The sequence below is a fragment of the Myxocyprinus asiaticus genome, chromosome 45 (genome assembly GCF_019703515.2).
Source record: "Myxocyprinus asiaticus isolate MX2 ecotype Aquarium Trade chromosome 45, UBuf_Myxa_2, whole genome shotgun sequence".
Classification (NCBI taxonomy): Eukaryota; Metazoa; Chordata; class Actinopteri; order Cypriniformes; family Catostomidae; genus Myxocyprinus; species Myxocyprinus asiaticus.
Window position 1 is genome coordinate 30,189,862 of NC_059388.1, and position 22,029 is coordinate 30,211,890.

At 37.8% G+C, this 22,029-nt stretch overlaps 1 protein-coding gene across 10 annotated transcripts in view; it reads left to right on the forward strand.

Annotated features, from left to right (window-relative positions):
- osbpl8 (oxysterol binding protein-like 8) overlaps positions 1-22,029 on the forward strand; it is a 105,303-nt gene that overhangs the window by 77,719 nt on the left and 5,555 nt on the right. For 8 of the 10 annotated variants that reach the window (XM_051688189.1, XM_051688194.1, XM_051688188.1 and 5 more), the window contains 17 exons: positions 2,312-2,392; positions 2,530-2,631; positions 2,709-2,912; positions 4,824-4,908; positions 5,027-5,186; positions 5,283-5,508; positions 5,830-6,014; positions 8,564-8,645; positions 8,749-8,847; positions 8,934-9,030; positions 9,142-9,240; positions 11,404-11,501; positions 15,917-16,006; positions 17,390-17,526; positions 18,187-18,372; positions 21,261-21,417; positions 21,755-21,857. In XM_051688189.1, the coding sequence (XP_051544149.1) occupies positions 2,312-2,392; positions 2,530-2,631; positions 2,709-2,912; positions 4,824-4,908; positions 5,027-5,186; positions 5,283-5,508; positions 5,830-6,014; positions 8,564-8,645; positions 8,749-8,847; positions 8,934-9,030; positions 9,142-9,240; positions 11,404-11,501; positions 15,917-16,006; positions 17,390-17,526; positions 18,187-18,372; positions 21,261-21,417; positions 21,755-21,857 (2,191 nt within the window). The remainder of the gene's footprint in view (positions 1-2,311; positions 2,393-2,529; positions 2,632-2,708; positions 2,913-4,823; positions 4,909-5,026; positions 5,187-5,282; positions 5,509-5,829; positions 6,015-8,563; positions 8,646-8,748; positions 8,848-8,933; positions 9,031-9,141; positions 9,241-11,403; positions 11,502-15,916; positions 16,007-17,389; positions 17,527-18,186; positions 18,373-21,260; positions 21,418-21,754; positions 21,858-22,029) is intronic. The other 2 variants (XM_051688192.1, XM_051688197.1) reach the window with 1 other exon arrangement.

A 22,029-nucleotide genomic window follows, 5' to 3' on the forward strand; every position in this document is an offset into this window, starting at 1 on the left:
CAGACCAGTTTCACCAGACACACTCAACATCTTTGAGTCACAGTTGTGTCACGTCTATGGGCTTTAGATGTCACAGACGTGCCCTCACATCCAGACAGGCCACAAACAAATCTCAAATCACACAGCCATTCAAACTCGGGCTAATAAAGCTAATTAACCTTGGTTCACATAAAGAGATTTCACTTAATCTCCTTTGAAATGCTTCACAGTGTGGAAATAAAAGGCCTTATTTCAGACAGATAGATCTATACCTGACACCCGCATTTAAAATTAACTTCTAGAGGAAGGATGGCATTTAATAAATGTGCGTAATTTTTTTTTTCTTCATTTTTTTTTCTTTCTTCTTGACAATTGGATGAGGGTCAGACCATTGTTCTTACATAAAAACCATTTTAACCTTTATATTGTGTTCAAAACTGACTGATTTGCATGACTTTGTTCACATTAGTCATCTGAACACACTATTTCTTTTTAGATCATTTTCATAAAATTTTATTGGTTTATTTCACTTTTGTTACACCTGTTGTTTTCCCGGTCTAAAGTGACCGGCCATTGAAAATGAATGCATTAGACTACAAAATACAAAACTATGAAGTGTTCAGGAGCATCCCAGTCCTTTAGATGAGCACATATGTGGATGTGTGTTTGCACACACAAAGTCCTCGGACATGTGCACACACACAACACACACACACACACACACACATATGTCTTTCCATGTACACTCTTTGAGGGATATTTCAAGATCTACTTTTCATATTATGTTGTGTTTGGGCTCGTTTGAATCGGGATAGTCTGCTGTAAGTCACAATATGTCGTTGTCTATGTTATATGTATGTTTCAGGAAGTAGTAAGACAAAATGTGACAAAAAGACACTCCTGTTTATTATATATGTGTGTCTGTGGGACTTTCATACACTAAAACTCACTTCAGTTTGACCATTGCTTTTTACAAATTGAAACCTTTCCAACGACATAAAACACATGGCTGTGTCATCTTTTTATGTTTTTACCAACTCTGAATATAATTGTTGTGAAGGACAAAACCTGTCATAATTACTGAAAAAGAAGTTGACAAAAAGATCTAATGCAATATCTTGTGATAATATGAGAGATTGTCCGGGAACACAAAAGGTATTAACAGAAACGAACACAACACAAGGGTTAAATAATGTATTATGTTACAATTCCTAAAAGTTACTTAAAGACGAACTACTGAGTAACAGTTTTGTTTACTTCATTTTGGTCCCTGCCTGACACATTTCTTTCCAAACACCCAACTTAATATTCAAGCTGCATCTGAAAGTCGTTACGTGCACAAAAGCACAATGCCTAAATGTGTTACATTATCTCATGCACACTGAATTAAAACACTGTTCAAAATGTCGTAAAAGGGCGTTTCTTCAACTTCGGGCACTTTTAGCACTGTGAAGTCTCATTAAAAGATTTTCACACTCTCGCTAGTTTTTTATTGTTATTATTTGTCTACTAACAGTCAGTGTATGTACATGCATCAGTGGAGATTTATGTCATTTTATTTGATTTTTTTCATGAAAATTCCCACCACTGCGCTGGAAATGACGCTGATGGAAATGTTTTTTTTTACGTTTTAGAAATAAAACGGCCGACTCTTTTGTCTTGCTAAGGCTAATTATATAGCTAACATTTTATGTATGTTAAATACACACAATTAAATAATATTTGCACTTTTATTTGTGCATAATTTGGAAAAAATACATCTTGATTGGAAATGACGGCAAATAAAAATATTCTGCTCACGAGTAATATTTCCCTTGATTTTTCTTTGTTTTGTCTCACGTTTCATTTCAATCATGCTCTTTACTGACACTTTTGTGGACTTGGTTAACAAGTACACTCACTTTTAAAACAAATTATTTGCAGCAAAATTGTTTGGTGTGCTGGAAATGACGCACAACTGTCGTAACAGTCGGACAGTCGTAATTTTGGTATAATATATAGAAATAATTTTTACACAATAAATATTGAAATTGTTTGTTTATTTCACTGTTTGTTTAGATCATCATATTTTTAAACGTGTAATAATTGATACTTTTATAGTGGATTTTCATAGTTTAATATTGAAAGTCAAATGTATGATTTGTGTACCAAAAACAAATGATAAAAGACCTGCTAAAAAGTGTCCTGTTCAATTTAAATGAGAACTTCATATAACTAAAAGTTGAAATCTGTTCATTTGAACACAAATCAACCCCTGGGACATGAATATGCCTGAAGTTGAAGAAACACCCATTATGCATCATGCTGTGCTGTACACGTGTTTGTTTTGCAGTCAGAAACCAAGCTCTATAATGGCTCAGATAAGGATGTATCAGCATCTGGAAACAAACTCACCAAGAAGGAGTCACTCAAGGTACAGATAAGTTGGTTATCAACAGAAACTTTCAATCTAGTACATATTATTTACATTGTTAAATATATTTAGAGCCTCACGATTACTTTAAGGGTATAACTGTTCATTTACAATCGTTTGCACATTTGTTCATTCAGGTACAAAAGAAGAACTACAGGGAAGAAAAGAAACGAGCTACTAAAGAACTGCTCAGCACCATCACTGATCCGTCTGTCATCGTCATGGCCGACTGGCTCAAGGTGTGTTCACATAAACGCGTTTAATTCAGTCTGCTCAGGAAAGGACCCGTGTGAATCCTGTTTATTCTCTCTTTTAGATCCGTGGCACGTTGAAGAGTTGGACCAAGCTGTGGTGTGTACTGAAGCCAGGTGTTCTGCTCATCTATAAGACCAATAAGAACGGCCAGTGGGTCGGTACCGTGCTGCTCAACGCCTGCGAGCTCATCGAGAGACCATCTAAAAAGGACGGATTCTGTTTTAAGCTTTTCCACCCGCTAGAACAGTCCATATGGGCCGTCAAGGTACCAGAGAGAGAACGAAAACACTGCGTTGATGTTTTTGGTTAACATTTTTGTATTTTTATGGATATGTAGCATTATCGTTTTTGAATATTAAATGTTTAGGGTAGACATACGTTTTGTTTGATCAATTCTACCTATTGAAATGAGACGAGCAGCATTTGGTTGATATGTAGGGATGCATGTATGTGTGAATTGTTACTTTTTTTATTTAATTTTGTGTAAAATAATGTTTTACTTTTAAAATATTTGCTAAAATTAAATAAAAACATTTATTTAAAAGATTTATTTTATTTTATATTTTAACTCATTTTAATACAGTCACTTCCTCTGACTTTTAATTTCTGTTATGTGAAGCACTTTGAGTTGCACTTGATCTATGAATAGTGCTATACAGATCAAATTTGTAAGTGGCCAAGCACCGAAGGTGACGAGGCAACTATTGTTGCTGTTAGTTTTCTTATTATTCTGATTTCGCTCTTAAAGTCTATGGCCGCCCATAGAACCGTATGTAGGAAAATGCTGAAATTTGGCACACTGATAGGGGTGGGTATGTCTAGCCCCTACACCAAATTTGGGGTTTCTAACTCAAATCCTCTAGCGCCACCAACAGTTTAACTTACATTTCAGCTTATAGCATTTGAACGCTAAGTCCTAGAAACAAAACTATTTTTCCTCTTATTCCTTGGGTCATGCCAAGTCCCAGTGGATCGCATAGTTTTTAAGCTCCGCCCACTAGATTTTCCAGAATTTTCCGAAAAACCTACTTTTTCAAACTCCTCCTAGACTGTATGTCCGATTCGCTCAAAATGTTGAATTCATGATGATAGATAAAACCATACTCGTATACCGCATCAACGAATTTGACGCCGCACGCACCAAAATGGATGTTAGGCTGTGTCTTCGCAACGCTTTCGCATATTGACACAAAACTTGGTATATGTCATCACAAGCCTAACGTGAGGTTACCTGGACAGTTTCAGCATAGCGCCACCTAGTGGTCAAGAAATATTAAATAAAATATTTTTGGTTATAACTTCTGAATAGTTTGGCCTAAAATCATGAGACTGGTCGCTTTAGATTCCTGGGGACATACGGAGTCGAATTATGCCCAATTTGCCATGGTCGGCCATACTTCCTGTCCGCCATTTAGAATTGTATGGAAACTCCTCCTAGGCTGTACATGCGAACTGCATGAAATGTTCTGTGTGTCATCTAGGCTGGGGACACTCATGACAAAAAGTTATGAAAAGCTGTCTAGACCAAACCATTCTTGTGTAACAAATATAAACTATAACAAAAAATAAACTATATGGCAAGATGTCAATAAGGATCTGAGGCTGTATCATATGAACGCTTTGGCGTATTGACATGAAGCTTCATATGTGGCATTGTGACCAAGCCCTGACACATCCATATCAATTTGGTTATAAGTTCTAAGCACTTGTATTACGCTATAAATAATTAAACTAATGTCTTTTTTCACCACTCTGCTTAAAATCATCACTGAAATTCTGAATTCAATCAAAATGTTTGCTATTAGTGTACTTGGGCCTATAATTGCAGCTTCCAGCTATATTTATGATTTATTATTATTACTAGGTCAACATAACAGGTGAGCCAGTAAAAACAGAGGTTAATTACATGTAGACATCTTAAAAGGACGGTAGTAAAAACAGCCTGTTAAATTAGAGAGTCAGAGAGAGGATGAACAATTATCAAGAAAAACTCAATTTAAACTGTTTTTCATGCATGAAACCTAAATAAACAATATATGTGAACTTATAAAAGGGAAAAAAAATGCTTCAAAATATGTAGAATGTTGCGCATGTAACATTCCTAATATTCCAGTGTTCTTAATATTCCGGTTTGGATCGGTGGATTTAATCTTTTATTTGCCTGTGTTTGATTCAGGGTCCTAAAGGAGAAGCTGTGGGGTCCATCACTCAACCGTTACCCAGCAGCCACCTGATATTCAGAGCAGCTTCAGAATCAGATGGTAATATAAACTTAAACACACACATATAGTTTAAAACAATTGAAGCCTACAAATGTATCTTTTGATAAACAGGCTTTTATAAAACTGTGTGTGTGTGTGTGTGTGTGTGTGTGTGTAGGTCGCTGTTGGATGGACGCTCTTGAATTGGCTCTGAAATGCTCAAGTTTGTTGAAGAGAACGATGATCAGAGAAGGCAAAGAGGAGATGACTCAGACCACAGAACACTCACACATCAACTTCTACAGTCTGCTGAGAGCGCACAACATGCAGGGCTTTCAGTAAGACACCCAATATAAAGTCCTGTTCATGTTTACGTTTGTGCCACTGGCTCTCCTCCGTGTGTGTATTAACTGAGAGTTTGTGTGATGTGTCAGGTTGAATGACAGCGACCAGTTTAAGGATCCTGATCTGTACTCGGATAAGTCCGACCGCGAGAATGAGCAGGAGCCGGAGGAATGGGAGAATGAAGTGATGGAGAAGAGCGAAGAGAGCGACAGTGACACGTCAGGGCGACAGGAAGACTCGTACATCGACCTAGACCCGAACGAGACGCTACGGGAGACGCCATACATAGAGCAGAGCCATGAGGAGCTTGGAGAGGTGTGTGTTTGTAACTGAATTTATACTCTTAATCTAATTTATTATGACTCTTTGAAAGTCATTGACTAATAGCAACACAAAAAAAATGTAAATATGCAAAGAAGAGTCATGTAGTGCAGTATTATTTTTTATTATTACCATAATGAATTATTGAAGTGCTCTCTGCGCACACATTTGACTCTAGGGGAGTGCTGTTGACGCACAGACACAAAGTCAATATTTAAATGTCTATTTTTACTGCAGACAGCTGGAGAGATGAATGTGTTTGAAGTCTGTGACGGATATGACACAATCTGCTTATTCAATCTGTGTGCGTTTCAGGCTGGCGAGGCGTCACAGACAGAGACGGTATCAGAAGAGAATAAATCTCTGATCTGGACTCTTCTGAAGCAGGTTCGACCCGGTATGGATCTGTCCAAAGTTGTGCTGCCCACCTTCATTCTGGAGCCCCGATCCTTCCTGGACAAACTGTCTGATTACTACTACCACGCTGACTTCCTGTCGGAGTAAGACAACACAGACTCGTACAGTTACACTTGTACTGAAACGGTCCGTTCAGTTGATCCATTAATAAATACAGAAACCAGAACTCTGTATTTAAATGGTTGATTGCTGTACTGATGATAGTTTGACTTGTGACAACATGAAGTTAGAAACAAGCTTTGAGAGGCTTTTGTCATTAAGCACGATGTAAACCAACAGCAATGCTATGAAAGACTTTAAATAACAGTAAATAACACAAATCATTAATCAGAATAAGCAATTCTTCCACCAGTATCAGAATTATTTTTTATAATCACCAAAAAAATCTTTTCCATGAAGTAATGCTTATATACTAAGTTCCAATCACAAAAGTTACGTTATATGTGAAATCGAGTATCAAAACATTATAATGCACAGTGAGAAATTAAATGTGATATTTGTAAATGGGGGCTCGGGAAATGCCACAATTTCAAAATGAATGAATTCTGCTGTGTTTTATTTGCAACATCTGATATATCTCTTCTAGGGCTGGGAAATTAAATGCATTAATTTCTGCGATTAAAAGTTGACTGTTTAATGTGTTAAAAATAACACAATTTTAATGCATTCATTAAAACCCTCATTCATATTTTTGCTGGAGTTTGGCACAAACCTCCGCAGACGGCACGTGCATCAAAGCGTTGTTCAGAACTGGTTAATGTTCACGTGCTCTTCAGGAACTGCAATTAAATGAGACACTCAAATGTGCTGTTAATTTCCTTATTTGGACAGTAAAATGTGATATTAAAGTGAAAAGTGAAGTTTAAAGTGAATTTAACCCTTCTGTTGTGTTCAGAATATGCAGACACCTTTTGCATTTGCGGGTCAATTTTGACCCGGTGGAATTCAAGCTTATAAATCATCCATAACACGATGGTTTTCATGTAAAACTATATTGTAAGCCATTAATAGCTTCTTAGCTGTTCATACATGTAAAAAGATTGATATTTTTGGCATGTTAAGTGACCAAATATAAAGGTTATTATTTAATATGCCATTTTTTAGAAATAATACATATTATTAAAAATGTACATTAACTACAGCAAAATCAGTGTGATACATGTGAAGAAATCTTTTTTTTATCAACATTTCTGTGAAATTGAATCTAAACATAACATAACATACAATTTATATTAACATCTAATGTGAGAATTACTAGTTATCTGAATGAATTTCCTATCACTCATAACTGCTCAATACAACTTGGTGGTCAAAAGTTATGAAACCAATGTTTTCTTTTTCAACTAAACTTCATCAAAACAACTGTACAACTCAAGTGTACAACATTACTATGTTTTTAAGCAAAATCTATTTTATTTACTTGCATGAACTGTGGAGTGTTGATGCGTGAGTTTGCTGCAGAGTAAAATGTGGCCAGTTTCCTCTTTCATGCTACATTATTACATCTGTCATGTCTGTTTTGTGGGACTGTATGTGTATGTGTGTGCAGTCTCAGTGAGAGACAAAAAAGTGTGTGAGAGAGTTTGAGAAAGAGGCTAAATGTAAGTGAAGTGTTTATAAGTAAAAATCTAATTCATAGATGTACAAAAAAAATCAACATAATATCATGTGTAAAGCCACAATTGATGTCTGGGTCAAAATTGACCGGGGAATGCAAAAGATGTATTCTTGACAAAGTCCCAAAGTTTGGTTCCCGTACTAAAAACTGTGTGGTAGTTAAAAATGATTATCTACCTCTGCCTGCTTAAAAAATGACCTGAATGCACTAGGAGGGTTAAAGTGAAGTCAAGGGTTAAAGGAAATTGGTACTTTAATTCACCAAAGTGTCATTCATCTGATCACAAAGTATAATCAGGACATTACTGATGTAAAAAACAGCACCATCACTATTTGAAAAAAGTCATTTTTGATCAAATCAAGACAGCAGCCATCACTCCAACACCTTATCCTTGAGTAATCATGCTAAATTGATCATTGGGTACTAGAAAATCACTTGCCATTATATCAAACACAGCTGAAAGATATTTGGTCAACAGATAATTGGAAAAGAGTGTTATGGATCTTAACCCCATTGAGCTTTTGTGGGATCAGCTAGACTGTAAGGTGCGTGAGAAGTGCCCGACAAGACAGCCACATCTATGACAAGTGCTACAGGAAGTGTGGGGTGAAATGTCACCTGAGTATCTGGACAAACTGACAGCTAGAATGCAAGAATTCTTTCCATAAGAGCAAAATCTGTACATTATTCCAAACTTTTGGCCGCCAGTGTAAATTCTCAGATAATTTATGTTAATACAGTTTGTCCTCATAAAGGTAAACAAATGCCCCAGTATTGCCCTTTAATGGAAATTAGTTCACTGTTATTATATAAAATGTTCATTGTTATTATAAAATGCGTGCGTTTATCTGCAATGACTGTACAACCAAGCAAAGGCGTAGGCAGGAAATTACATTTGGGTATCATTTTCCATTTGTAAATATTTGACAAAAAAAGAACAAAAAATCTTTTGACAAAAATCCCATAATTTACGACTTGGAATTTACCATTGTTGTGTTTTGTTGGCATGCTTAGAGCTGCTGTGGAGGAGAACGCCTACGACCGCATGAAGAAAGTGGTTAAATGGTACATTTCAGGATTTTACAAGAAGCCAAAGGTAAAACCCACATTAACTTGTCCTTACAGATTCACTGAAAGTCTTGAAAGTGTGACCGACATGTCATGAATCTATCATTTGACGTCATATTTTCTTATGTCAGGGTTTAAAGAAACCGTATAACCCCATTATTGGAGAAACGTTTCGTTGTTTGTGGCTCCACAACCGGACAAACAGCAAAACCTTTTACATCTCAGAACAGGTGCGACAGTAATATCCATTTTAATACTGTTTGTTTTGTCTTAAACAGCGCAACTTGACAGACTCAATGTGCCCGTTTTCCTCCAGGTATCCCATCATCCTCCTGTCTCAGCGTTTTACGTCAGTAACAGGAAGGATGGCTTTTGTCTCAGCGGCAGCATTCTGGCCAAGTCCAAGTTTTATGGTGAGACATGAGATGAGCAGTGACAATAAATGTGAACATAAATACATTTTGTTTAAGCTGTCAGTACACACACACACACGTGAACAAGAGTTGTGTTTGTGTGTTTTTCAGGAAACTCTCTGTCGGCAATCTTGGACGGTGAGGCCAGACTGACATTTCTCAACAGAGGAGAAGACTACGTGATGAACATGCCCTACGCTCACTGCAAAGGTTTGTCTGCTTGCACAAACACTCACACACAAATTAAAACTCAAACACCCTCATACTGCACTACTAACACCCTCTCCTCGTTGTCTTCTGTAGGGACACATCTAGGTACGTTTGTTTTGTCTAGTAATATTCAGGGACTAGTTACTTGTGCAGTATCCCATCTAGATTTTTTATTTAGTTAGCATATGACGTTTTGGTAGCACTTTATATATCTTATTTAGATAACATTATAATATACAGTATAATACTATAAAAAAAAAAAAAGGTCATAATTGAAAGGGATTCACCCAAAAAATTTAAATACTGACATCATTTGCTCACCCTCAAACTTTCGGATTTCCTGTCATCCGTAGAACACACAAGGAGATGTTTACCCTGTAAAGCCTGACATATGAAAGAATTGTCAGAATTATTATTATTATTATTATTATTATTATTTACATTAAACTGCTTTTAGTACCATTAGACTAACTATAAAAACAATCGTAAATTTCTTTTTTTAAAAAATGCAAGTTTTTTTATGTATCATATTTGATACATTAGGCTTTAAAGGTCATTATCCTCATTTTTGTGCAGGACATTTGTTATGTAATTTTTCTACAGTGGTAAATCTTGGGGTATTATCAGAGGACTCGAGAGTTTGGCCATGACAACTTCCTCTTCTTGCTCTATAAATATGGACTGAAATGTATCACAGTTCAATTCAGCACATCAAATACAATATCAGTAACAATTTCTATCATATGTATTTTATGCACCAAACACTATATTGACTTTAAAAAAAGGGAAAATGTCAAACTTTTTTCGCTGGGTCTCATGAACTTACGGTAAGATGACATCATAACAGCTTGTAATGTAAAATAATGAGATCTTTCTAATAACAGAGCAGGCTGCATGTATGAAAATACACAGAAATATTAGTTCATACTTCAAATATATCATATAAAAAGTATAAACCAGAATTTTCAAAGCTCTGATTTTTTTACATGGATTTTAACAGCCTTTATCAATAAAATAACATACAAAATTTTACCCAAGCACAAGTTGCTTATATTCAGTAAATACTCATTTTAAAAGTTATTTATTCATTTATTTATTTTATCAGTAACTATATAATCATTAGTCACATTTACTTATTAAAAGCAGCAAAGATTTCACATAAAAAAACGAGTGCATGCAATACAAAAACCGATATTTTTGGAAAATTGTTAAAAATATATTTTTTCAGGGCCTGGGTAGTTCAGCGAGTATTGACGCTGACTGCCACCCCTGGAGTCGCGAGTTTGAATCCAGGGCGTGCTGAGTGACTCCAGCCGGGTCTCCTAAGCAACCAAATTGGCCCGGTTGCTAGGGAGGGTAGAGTCACATGGGGTAACCTCCTTGTGGTCACGAATAGTGGTTCTCGCTCTCAATGGGGCGTGTGGTAAGTTGTGTATGGATCGCAGAGAGTAGCATGTGCCTCCACATGCTGTGAGTCTCCGTGGTGTCATGCACAACGAGTCATGTGATAAGATGCGCGGATTGACAGAAGCGGAGGCAACTGAGACTTGTCCTCCGCCACCTGGATTGAGGTGAGTAACCGTGCCACCATGAGGACCTACTAAGTAGTGGGAATTGGGCATTCCAAATTGGGAGAAAAGGGGATAAAATTATTTAAAAATTTTTTTTTAAATATATATAGATATATATTTTATTTTTTTCTCCATGCAGTGAAAGTGAATAGTGACTGAGGCTGTCATTCCCTAAAAGAACTCCTTTTTTGTTCCACAAAATAAATTTAGTCATGCATTTGGAACAACTTGATGGTGAGTGAATAATGACAGAATTTTCATATTGGGGTGAACTGTCCCTTTAATATACATTCAGAAATTATAGTAAATGTCATGAAAGTGATTTATATATTCCGACATATTGAATGATCTGAACACGATCTACTGATCTGTTAAACATTATATGATGTCTGTGAATGGTTTATAAAGTGTCACCAAAGCTTCCTTGTTCCTCAAAGCGTCATGTATTCTCCCGTAATGTTATTTGTGCACTGTTTTTTGTCAACTTGGTAAGAAAGTAAATATAAATGTCCATGCATACACAAACAGTTTCATTTAGATACATCATTCACTCACACAAATAAACACATTTTCTCTCTCTTTCTGTGTGCAGGTATTCTGTATGGTACTATGACACTAGAGCTGGGCGGTCAGGTCACCATCACCTGTGAGAAGACGGGCTACAGCGCTCAGCTGGAGTTCAAACTCAAGGTCTGTGTGTTTTGTGCTAATAAATGTTTATTTCAGGATTCAGAGAGAAAGGCCACAGACTACACATTCATAACACATCTAATCAAATGCCACATTAATAACTGCACTGCTACTGTACCAAACAACGAAAAAACAACTCTGGAATAACGCGTTGTGCTTTGAAAAGGGGAATTTGGTATCATTGTTATTATGTTGGTTTGACAAAGTCAACATACTGTTATCCTGCAAACGTGGTTTAGTGTTTTTTCAAAATCCCTGAACAGAGACCAAAATTTCTAACACTAACTCCTCCTAGAGCATTCAAGCTACATCCACCAAACTTGGTACAGAACTTCCGAGGAAAGTTCTATTCAGAATCAGAATCAGCTTTATTGCCAAGTATGCTTACACATACAAGGAATTTGTCTTGGTGACAGGAGCTTCCAGTGTACAACAATACAAAATCAGCAGCAAGACATAGATAATAATAAAAAATAAAAATAGTTATACACATACGTACATACACACACAGACACACACATACATACATACACACATACACATACGTAGTGCAATCTAATACAGATCTGTTATGTACAGTGTAAATACAAATCTGTTGTGTACAGTGTAAATACAAATCTGTTATGTACAGTGCAAATGTTGTTTTTTTGGGGTTTTTTTCCCAGAGGAATGAAATGGCAGAAGAGGTTGGATGTGTTGGATAAATATAAAAAAAGACTAAACTGTGTGTTGCACATAGTTATTGCTCAGTGGGGCAATTTAACTGTTCATGAGATGGATAGCCTGAGGGAAAAAACTGTTCCTGTGCCTGACGGTTCTGGTGCTCAGAGCTCTGAATCATCAGCCAGAAGGCAACAGTTCAAAAAGGTAGTGGGCAGGGTGAGTGGGATCAGAGTGATTTTTCCAGCCTTTTTCCTCACTCTGGAAGTGTATAGATCTTGAAGGGGGGGCAGGGGGCAACCAATAATCCTCTCAGCAGTCCGAACCGTCCTTTGTGTTCTTCTGATGTCTGATTTTGTAGCTGAACCAAACCAGACAGTTATTGAAGTGCAGAGGACAGACTCAATGACTGCTGAGTAGAACTGTATCAGCAGTGCCTGTGGCAGGTTGAACTTCCTCAGCTGGCGAAGGAAGTACAACCTCTGATGGGCCTTTTTCACATTGGAGTCAATGTGGGTCTCCCACTTCAGGTCCAGTGAGATTGTATTGCCCAGGAACCTGAATGACTCCACTGCCGCCACAGTGCTGTTTAGAATGATGAGGGGGGGTCAGTGTTGGGGTGTTCCTCTTAAAGTCCACAATCATCTCCACCGTTTTGAGCATGTTCAGCTCAAGGTTGTTTTGACTGTACCAGACAGCCAGCTGTTCAACCTCCCTTCTGTATGCAGACTCATCGTCATCTCGGATGAGGCCGATGACAGAGGGGTCCTTGGCAATGCAGTCATTGGTGTAGAGGGAGAAGAGTAGTGAGGAGAGCACACATCTCTGGGGGGCACCAGTGCTGATTGTACAGATGCTGGAAGTGAGTTTCCCCTGACTCATAAGCTGCTGCCTGTCTGTCAGAAAGCTGGTAATCCACTGACAGATAGACATGGGAACAGAGAGTTGGTGTAATTTATTCTGGAGTATAGCTGGGATGATGGTGTTGAAAGCCGAACTGAAGTCCACAAAAAGGATCCTTGCATATGTGCCTGGTCTGTCCAGATGTTGCAGGATATGATGCAATCCCATGTTGACTGCATCATCCACAGACCTGTTTGCTCGATAAGCAAATTGAAGGGGATCCAGAAAGGGTTCAGTGATGTCTTCAGGTGGGCCAACACCAGTCTCTCAAATGATTTCATGACCACAGACTTCAGGGCGACAGGTCTGTAGTTATTAAGTCCTGTGATTTTTGGTTTCTTTGGGACAGGAATAATGATTGAGCGTTTGAAGCAGCATGGGAATTCACACTGCTCCAATGATCTATTGAAGATCTGTGTGAAGATGGGGGCCAGCTGGTTAGCACAGGATCGAAGACACGCTGGTGAGACGGCATCTGGTCATGAAGCTTTCCTCATCTTTTGTTTCCGAAAGACGTGGCTCACATCATCTTCACAGATCTTAAGTGCAGGTTGAGAAGCAGGAAGGGGGAGGAGGGGGGTTGCAGGAGGTGTTGGTGTTTGTGTGAAGTGAAGGTCAGAGTGGGTGTGGGGTGTGAGATTGGCCTTTCAAATCTGCAGTAGAACACATTCAGGTCGTCAGCCAGTTGTTGGTTCCCTACAGGGTTGGGGGTAGGAGTCCTGTAATTTGTGAGTTGTTTCATGCCACTCCACACTGATGCAGGGTCGTTAGCTGAAAACTTGTTTTTCAGCTTCTCAGAGTATCTTCTTTTAGCCACTCTGATTCCCTTATTCAGTGTGTTCCTGGCCTGATTGTACAAGACTTTATCCCCACCCCTGTAAACATCCTCTTTGGCCTGACGAAGCTGTCTGAGCTCTGCTGTAAACCACGGTTTGTCGTTGTTGAACTTTAAATAAGTCCTAGTAGGAATGCACATATCCTCACAGAAACTGATATATGATGTAACAGTATCTGTGAGCTCATCCAGGTCTGTGGCTGCAGCCTCAAAAACACTCCAATCCGTGCAATCGAAGCAGGCTTGTAGTTCCCACTCTGCTTCATTGGTCCATCTCTTTACAGTCCTTACTACAGGCTTAGCAGATTTTAATTTCTGCTTGTAGTTTGGAAGAAGATGAACCAGACAGTGATCAGAGAGTCCAAAAGCTGCTCTAGGTACAGAGCGATATGCATCCTTTATTGTTGTGTAGCAGTGATCCAGTATGTTCCTGTCTCTGGTGGGGCATGTGATGTGCTGTTTATATTTGGGCAGTTGGACAGATTTGCTTTGTTAAAATCCCCAAGAATAATAATAACTGAGTCCAGGTATTGTTGTTCTGTGTCTGTGATTTTATTGTTAGGAAGAGAGCGGAGATTCGCAAGATGAATGCTCGGCAGCGTTGTTCGAAAGCCCCGCCGACGGAGTTTGACCAGCACGCCTGCTCGTCATCCTCGCCTGCGTCTTCTGAACAACAAAGCCGCACCTCTGACTAAAATGTCTAGCAAAACGTCTGAATATTCAAAAACTGGGAAAAGATTCTCTGGTATAAGCTGTCGAATGTTCAGCAGTTCGTCTCTGGTAAAACTGACTGGATAAAGATTACTAAACACAGGACAAACAAACAAAAACAACAAAACAATAGGAGCGCTCCACACCGAGGCTGCCATCCCCGTGGATGATTCATGGTGATGATTCACACCGAGTTCATAAAGAAATGTAAAAAAAAATCTATTTCACCCCTGTTCAGTAGGCGGCGCTGTTGCTGTTCTTCAAACACAAGCGTTGTTGCTGTTTTTACCTAATTTGGCATAACTGTATATTATGTTCTTTTCATGGTGTTGATACATTTTGAGGAGTATATAATCTGTTTTTTATGCGAGCAAGTTGAGGAACGAGCGCTGTTGCATATTTATTTGCACATGTATTTTGCTACAAGTATATTCCATACAGACTCCCAAACCCAACTTCTCTTTTTAAAATGCCTGGGTAATATAACACAAGGTACAGTGATAGAAATACACAAAGAATAAAGTACATTAAGAATTAAAGGTATAGTTTAAAATATGATGCATAATATTAAAAACAATATAAAAGAATACACTGTCTCTTAGTCTATTCTTTATTTAAATTATTGCAATACTTATAGCAATAAAAATAGCGGTGTGTTTCTGCAATTTGTTTTTCTACAGTAAAATATTGCATGTAAAGAGTTTTTTTATGGGATATTTTATTACAAGCTTAGTGCCAACGAATTTCCGAACCTCGCTGCTATTTTTAATGCCAATAAGAATACTCTTGGTAAAAAAAAAACCTTCGGACTGTCTGCGGACGATTTGTCGGACCCGTTTTTAAAAGTGCCATGGGGATCCGTTGTTCCCATTCAAAAGCTAATCGGAACGAACAATTGATCCAGAAAAAACGGTTTGGTGTGAACAGGCATTTAGTGTCTATCTATCTATCACTCTTTCTTTCCTATCTATCTGTCTATCTATCTATCTATCTATCTATCTATCTGTCTATCTATCTGTCTATCTATCTGTCTATCTATCTATCTATCTGTCTATCTATCTATCTATCTATCTATCTATCACTCTTTCTTTCCTGTTTATCTATCTATCTATATATCTATCTATCTATCACTCTTTCTTTCCCATCTATCTATCTATCTATTTGACGGTCCATCTGACTATAATGTATATATAACCTTTTAAACTTTTAAAACTAGTTCAAGCTTTTAGATAAGGCTTGTCAAACATCAAAGTGTGTCTTGACTAGTTGTGACTGTGATATCTCTGTCGTCTCTCTGATTTCTCAGCCGTTTCTCGGAAGCAGTGACAGCGTGAATCAGATCAACGGAAAGATTAAACTTGGGAAAGAGGTGCTGGCCACACTCGAGGGGCACTGGGTGAGTCCTGCATGTGTGAGTGTGTGTGTGTGTGTGTGTGTGTCTAATATAGTCTTACCCTCACAGACAGTCTGAAGTTGCTTGTAAAGGTTACATTAAAAAAGGCAAAGTGGTTGGTCACTTTAAATGCAAGTTAGACGGTCTGTTCCTGTCTAAATGGGCAGTTCTTGGCCACAATGACCTGCTAAGTGGACCAGACTTAAAGTCCAATATTGAATAGCGAGACTACGCGTGAAGGAAAGTTTTAAATCTGACTTTTCATCTCACAAGTCAGACAGTGTCATCAGTAAGGCTGTCAAATTAAAATTTGAAATTCGAATATTCGAAGAAACTGCACATTCGAATGGTAAAATGTACATTAGAACTTTGGATGTGTGCCAGGCACTGATGATGACTCGATGAGGACTGAACCGTCTATTAAAGCGTTTACTTTTTTACTTAATATTTGAGAATATTGAGAACTGGCTAAATGTTTTGACTTTATCATTTTAAGCATATTTTTTTAACAGCCAGATATGATTTTTGCAATAAACAATCGCTACAACACAATACTAATTGTTTTTTATTGATTTGTTGCACCCTCTTGAGGAGACAGTGTTGATTTAAAGGGATAGTTCTCCCAAAAATGAAATTCTCTCATCATTTACTCACCCTCATGCCATCCCAGTCAAACACATTGACTTTCTTTCATCAGCAGAACACAAATAAAGATTTTTAGAAGAATATCTCAGCTCTGTAGGTCCATACATTTTTAAGGTCTAAAAGCACATAAAGGCAGCATAAAAGTAATCCAGTGGTTAAAACCACATCTTCAGAAGTGATATGATAGATGTGGGTGAAAAACAGATCAATATTTAAGTCTTTTTTACTATAAATCTCCACTCTTTCACTTTTGGCGATTCGCATTCTTTGTGCATATCGCCACCTACTGGGCAGGGAGGATAAATTATAGTAAAAAAGGACTTAAATATTGATCTGTTTCTCACCCACACCTATCATATCACTTCTGAAGACATGGATTTAACCACTGGAGTCTGATGGATTAATTTTATACCGCTTTTATATGCTTTTGGATCTTCAAAATTTTGGTCACCATTCACTTACATTGTATGGACCTACAGCGCTGAGATATTCTTCTAAAAATCTTCATTTGTGTTCAGCAAAAGAAAGTAAGTCATTCACATTCGGGATGGCATGAGGGTGAGTAAATGATGAGAACTTTCATTTTTGGGTAAAGTGTTCCTTTAAAAATCAGATGTCTTGTAGATTTTTCCCCCTACCTGAATTAATGTCTTTAAAATTCAATATAATTCGAATTTAGTTTCTCAGCCCTGTTGACATCCCTAGTCATCAGTATTGTTTGGGTGTGTGTATTGTCTACAGGACAGTGAAATCTTCATTAACGATAAGAAGACGGGCGAAGTTGAGATGTTTTGGAACCCGACGCCCGAGCTGAGACAGAGCAGACTGACCCGCTGTACTGTACCACCAGAGGAACAGGGCGAGTTTGAGTCCGAGAGGTAACACAGCTGATCACTGCTGCTCACTTACAACTCAAATTAAATGTGTACGTGATCTGTAAGGTATGCTGAAGATATTCTGTAAAGGGCTTTTCTAAATAGTTCAAAGAAAATTCGGTCATCATTTACTCGCCTTTTTTGTCCCACGGAATAAAGAAAGAAATACGGGTTTGGAACAATATGAGGGTGAGTAAATGATTGCAGAACTTTCATTTTTAGTTGAACTATGCCTTTAAATTTTGTTGCAGATCTTCTAACTACGTACATTACAAAAATATTAATATTAAAAATTAAATTGTATGAGTTTTTCATCATTTTGGCCACATTTACAAAATAAACAAAACCATGTATTCCATTAATAAATATTATATTATATTGAAAAGTTTATATTTTGTTACATTTAACAAGTATTTACATTGATTTATTGAGCACATGCTAAAAATCGGTACTGTCTCTTTAAGAAAACCAACAGTTCTGGCAAATTAATGCATATTAACCAGAGAGGACTCAATTAGCTTTACCTCATCCGTGCTAAGCATGATTAGAATTAAATGTTAATGATTTATTGTTTTTGATCAACAACTGAATTTAAAGAACAGAAAGGACATTAAAAGTGACATTGACAAAAATAATGGACCAAAACTCTGTGTCAATCTTCAGATTGTGGCAACATGTGACGCGGGCCATAAATAACAAGGACCAGACAGAAGCGACCAATGAGAAGTTCATCCTGGAGGAGGTTCAGAGGAAGGCGGCACGCGAGCGAAAGGCGAAATGTGAGGAGTGGACGCCCCTTTTGTTCGAACAAGACCCTGCCACCGGAGAGTGGCATTACCGATATGCCGAGTAAGTCAAAAGCTGCTGATCCGACATCAGCTCACTTAAGTAGATTGATTTAACTTCAAACTTCAGGAGTTGTTTAATGATTGATCTTGTTGTACGTTGTGAAATAATGACAGCGTCTGAGTCTGATAATTTGCTGTTTAGGCCTATTTACTGCTAATTATAAATGTAATTAGCCTTTTTAATCCTGAGAAATCAAAAACTTTCCATTTACCAAAGATATCGCAGTGATATCAACAATATTCAGCTAGCTAGTGTGTTAGTGGACATTTATGGTATAATGTAAAATGTCTTTAGGTAGTGACACTTCGGACAATGTTTATTCAGTAAATCGAATTAAAAACTTTTTTACACACTTTCAGAAGTTATTTATACACGTTTCAGTTGTATGACTTTAAATGTGCATATTATGAATTAAGCATTAAGTGATGAATTTAATTGAACTTAAAATTACTGTAATGTAGAGTATTATAAGATTACTCATTTCAGTTTGATAGAAATTTGTCATACTGTTGATGAATAGCCTGAAATGTTTTTTGGAGTGTATGTTTTAATAGAGGGTTTTACGAAAGGAATATTTTTTAAATATAACTTGCGTTTATTTTATGTTATGCACTGAAAACACTTTGTTTTGATGGCTGTATGCTATGGCAAGCTGAATTTACTTTTAATCATTCCCAGGATAATTCAATTTTCACTAGTTAAAATGCTGATTCTTATTATCAAAAGTGACGTCATCACTCGCAGAAATAAAAAATGTAATTTCAGCTTGTAAAAACTAATTCTTTGTATCCGAAACTGCATTTTCACTAGTAGAATTTCAGTACGATCTGTCATCCACTTCTATTCAAAACACAATTACAGATATTTACAATTAATTTCTTATTAGCTGAAATTTCAATTTCACATATCAGCTATGCAGTTCTTACTGGTAAAAACATAATTACATTGTTACTAGTACAAATGTCCATTCTTGAGATCAACAATTGAATTGTAACTAGAAAAAATGCACATTTTTATATCAGTAATTTGGCTTTCACTAGTGCCAATGTTAATTTCTGATATCTGTTATGTGATTTTAACTAGTAAGAGTCTTTGGAGATATCTTTAATTACTCTTCAGTTTATAGATATCTGAAATCCATTTCCTGATATCTTAAATACCAAATCTAACATGTTGAAAAACATTTACAGTGCTGTGAAAAAGTATTTGCCCCCATGCTGATTTCTTCTGTTTTCGTGTATAGCTCATAATAAATTGTTTCAAAAATGTAAAAAAAAAAAATCTTACATAATACAAAGGCAATCTGAGTAAACAGAAAATACAGTTTTTAAATGATAAGGTTATTTACTGAAGCAAAAAAGTTATCCAATACTAACTGGGCTTGTGTGAAAAAGTAATTGCCCCCTTTAAGTTAATAGCTGGTTGTGCCAGTTACTAAATCCCCAAATCTATGAAACTGCATTCATAATGGGGTTCAGCTGGACTAGACACACCCAGACCTGATTACTGCCAGCCATGATCAATCAAATCAACACTTAAATAGAACTTTTTCAGCAGCATGAAGTTGGCTAAAACGTCTCACCCAGTAGCACACTATGCCAAGGTCGAAGAAATTCCAGAAATGATGAAGAAAAAGGTAATTGAAATACATCAGTCTGGGAAGGGTTACAAATCTATTTCAAAGGCTCTGGGACTCCAAAGAACCGCAGTGAGAGACATTATCTCCAAATGGAGAAAACTTGGCACAGTAGTGAACCTTCCCAGAAGTGGCCGTCCTTCCAAAGTTCCTCCAAGAGCACAGCGACGACTCATCCAGGAAGTCACAAAAAAGCCATGGACATCATCCAAGGAACTGCAGGCCTCTCTCGCATCACTAAAGGTCACTGTTCATGACTCCACTATCAGAAAGACACTGGGCAGAAATGACATCCATGGAAGAGTGGCGAGGCTAAAACCACCGCTAACCCAGAAGAACATTAAGGCTCATCTGAATTTTGCCAAAACACACCTTGATGATCCTCAAACCTTTTGGGAGAATGTTCTGTGGACTGATGAGTCGAAAGTGGAGCCATTTGGAAGACAGGGGTCCTGTTACATCTGGCACAAATCAAACACAGAATTCCACAAAAAGAACATCATACCTACGGTCAAGCATGGTGGTGGTAGTGTGATGGTGTGGGAAGCTTTGCTGCTTCAGGGCCAGTGTGACTTGCAATAATTGAGGGAAACGTGAATTCTGCTCTCTACCAGAAAATCCTAAAGGAGAATGTCCGGTCATCAATCCGTGAGTTGAAGCTCAAGCACAGCTGGATTATTCAGCAAGACAATGATCCAAAGCATAGGAGTAAGTCCACCTCTGAATGGCCCAAAAGAAGCAAAATTAAAGTTTTGGAGTGGCCTAGTCAAAGTCCTGCAAAGAAGAGTGGGCCAAAATTCCCCCACAGCGTTGTGAAAGACTGAACTCCAGTTATCGGAAGTGTTTGGTTGCAGTTGTTGATGCTAATGATGGCACAACCAGCTATTAACTTTAAGGGGGCAATTAGTTTTTCACACAGTCCTTTTTGACATCAAGAATGTGTATTTCGTCATTTTTGATATTAAGAATTAAAGTTATTATTAGTGCAAATGTAATTACTGATATCATAAATTAGCTCTTTCACTAGTAGTAATTGCATGACATCAAGAATTAGCATTTTAACGAGTGAAAATGTAATTGTTGATACCAACCATTCATATCCTGCAAATGAATAAAAGTCAATTCGGCTTGCCATAGCATGCTAACAACTGACTATTTAACAGACGTTTGTGTTCTGCTGCCACCTCCTGAACAGGAAGTGCATTTCACCATAGCAGGTTTACTGTGAGGCTGGTGTTTTTCTGTGTTCTAGCACTCGTCCGTGGGATCCGCTCAACGATCTGATTCAGTTCGAGAAAGACGGCTGTATTCAAACCAAAGTGCGCCACAGGACGCCTATGGTACGTTCAGCCAGTGTAGTTAGTCTCAGTACCCAGCAGGGCTCCCGGAGGGACAATTACCTGAGCCAGGTACGTCCCCACCCTTCCCACCTCTCAAACCCTTCCACCTACCCACAACCCCTCTCTCTGCTTCCGTCTCATCATCGCCGCCTGCGCTCTGTCTATTCTCCAAACGACCAGTCATCATTCAGCAAAGCAACCAATCATCTGGTCACATGACCACTACTCTGCCTCATCTTTAACTTCTTTTTTTGTTCTGGCTGGCTTGTTTTGGTTTTGACGTGCTCTTCGGCAGCTGACACGCTTGCATGCCTGACTTATTTGTGTGTGCATGAGAAACCTATTTAGAATTAAGAATGCAATTTAAAGGTGAAGGTGTGTAAATGTTCTGTTTTTATTTGTTTAGGTGACAGGACCAAAACGAAAACATAAAAGTGACAAACTGAAAAGTCCAGAAAGTGGCTGCTCGTCTCCGGAACCGGACCGACAGGACTCGTCTGGCAGTGAGAGTAAGTCTCAGACACACAGCATTAAAAATAAAATTACTCGGTATTAGTATTAAAACAGCAGTGCTGTTGTGTGTGCATTCACAAGCCCGCAACGCCGGACCCGCATTAAAGAGTGTTGGTCCAAGAATAGCTTAAAACAGGGGTGTCAAACTCAATTTCAGCCTGGGCCACA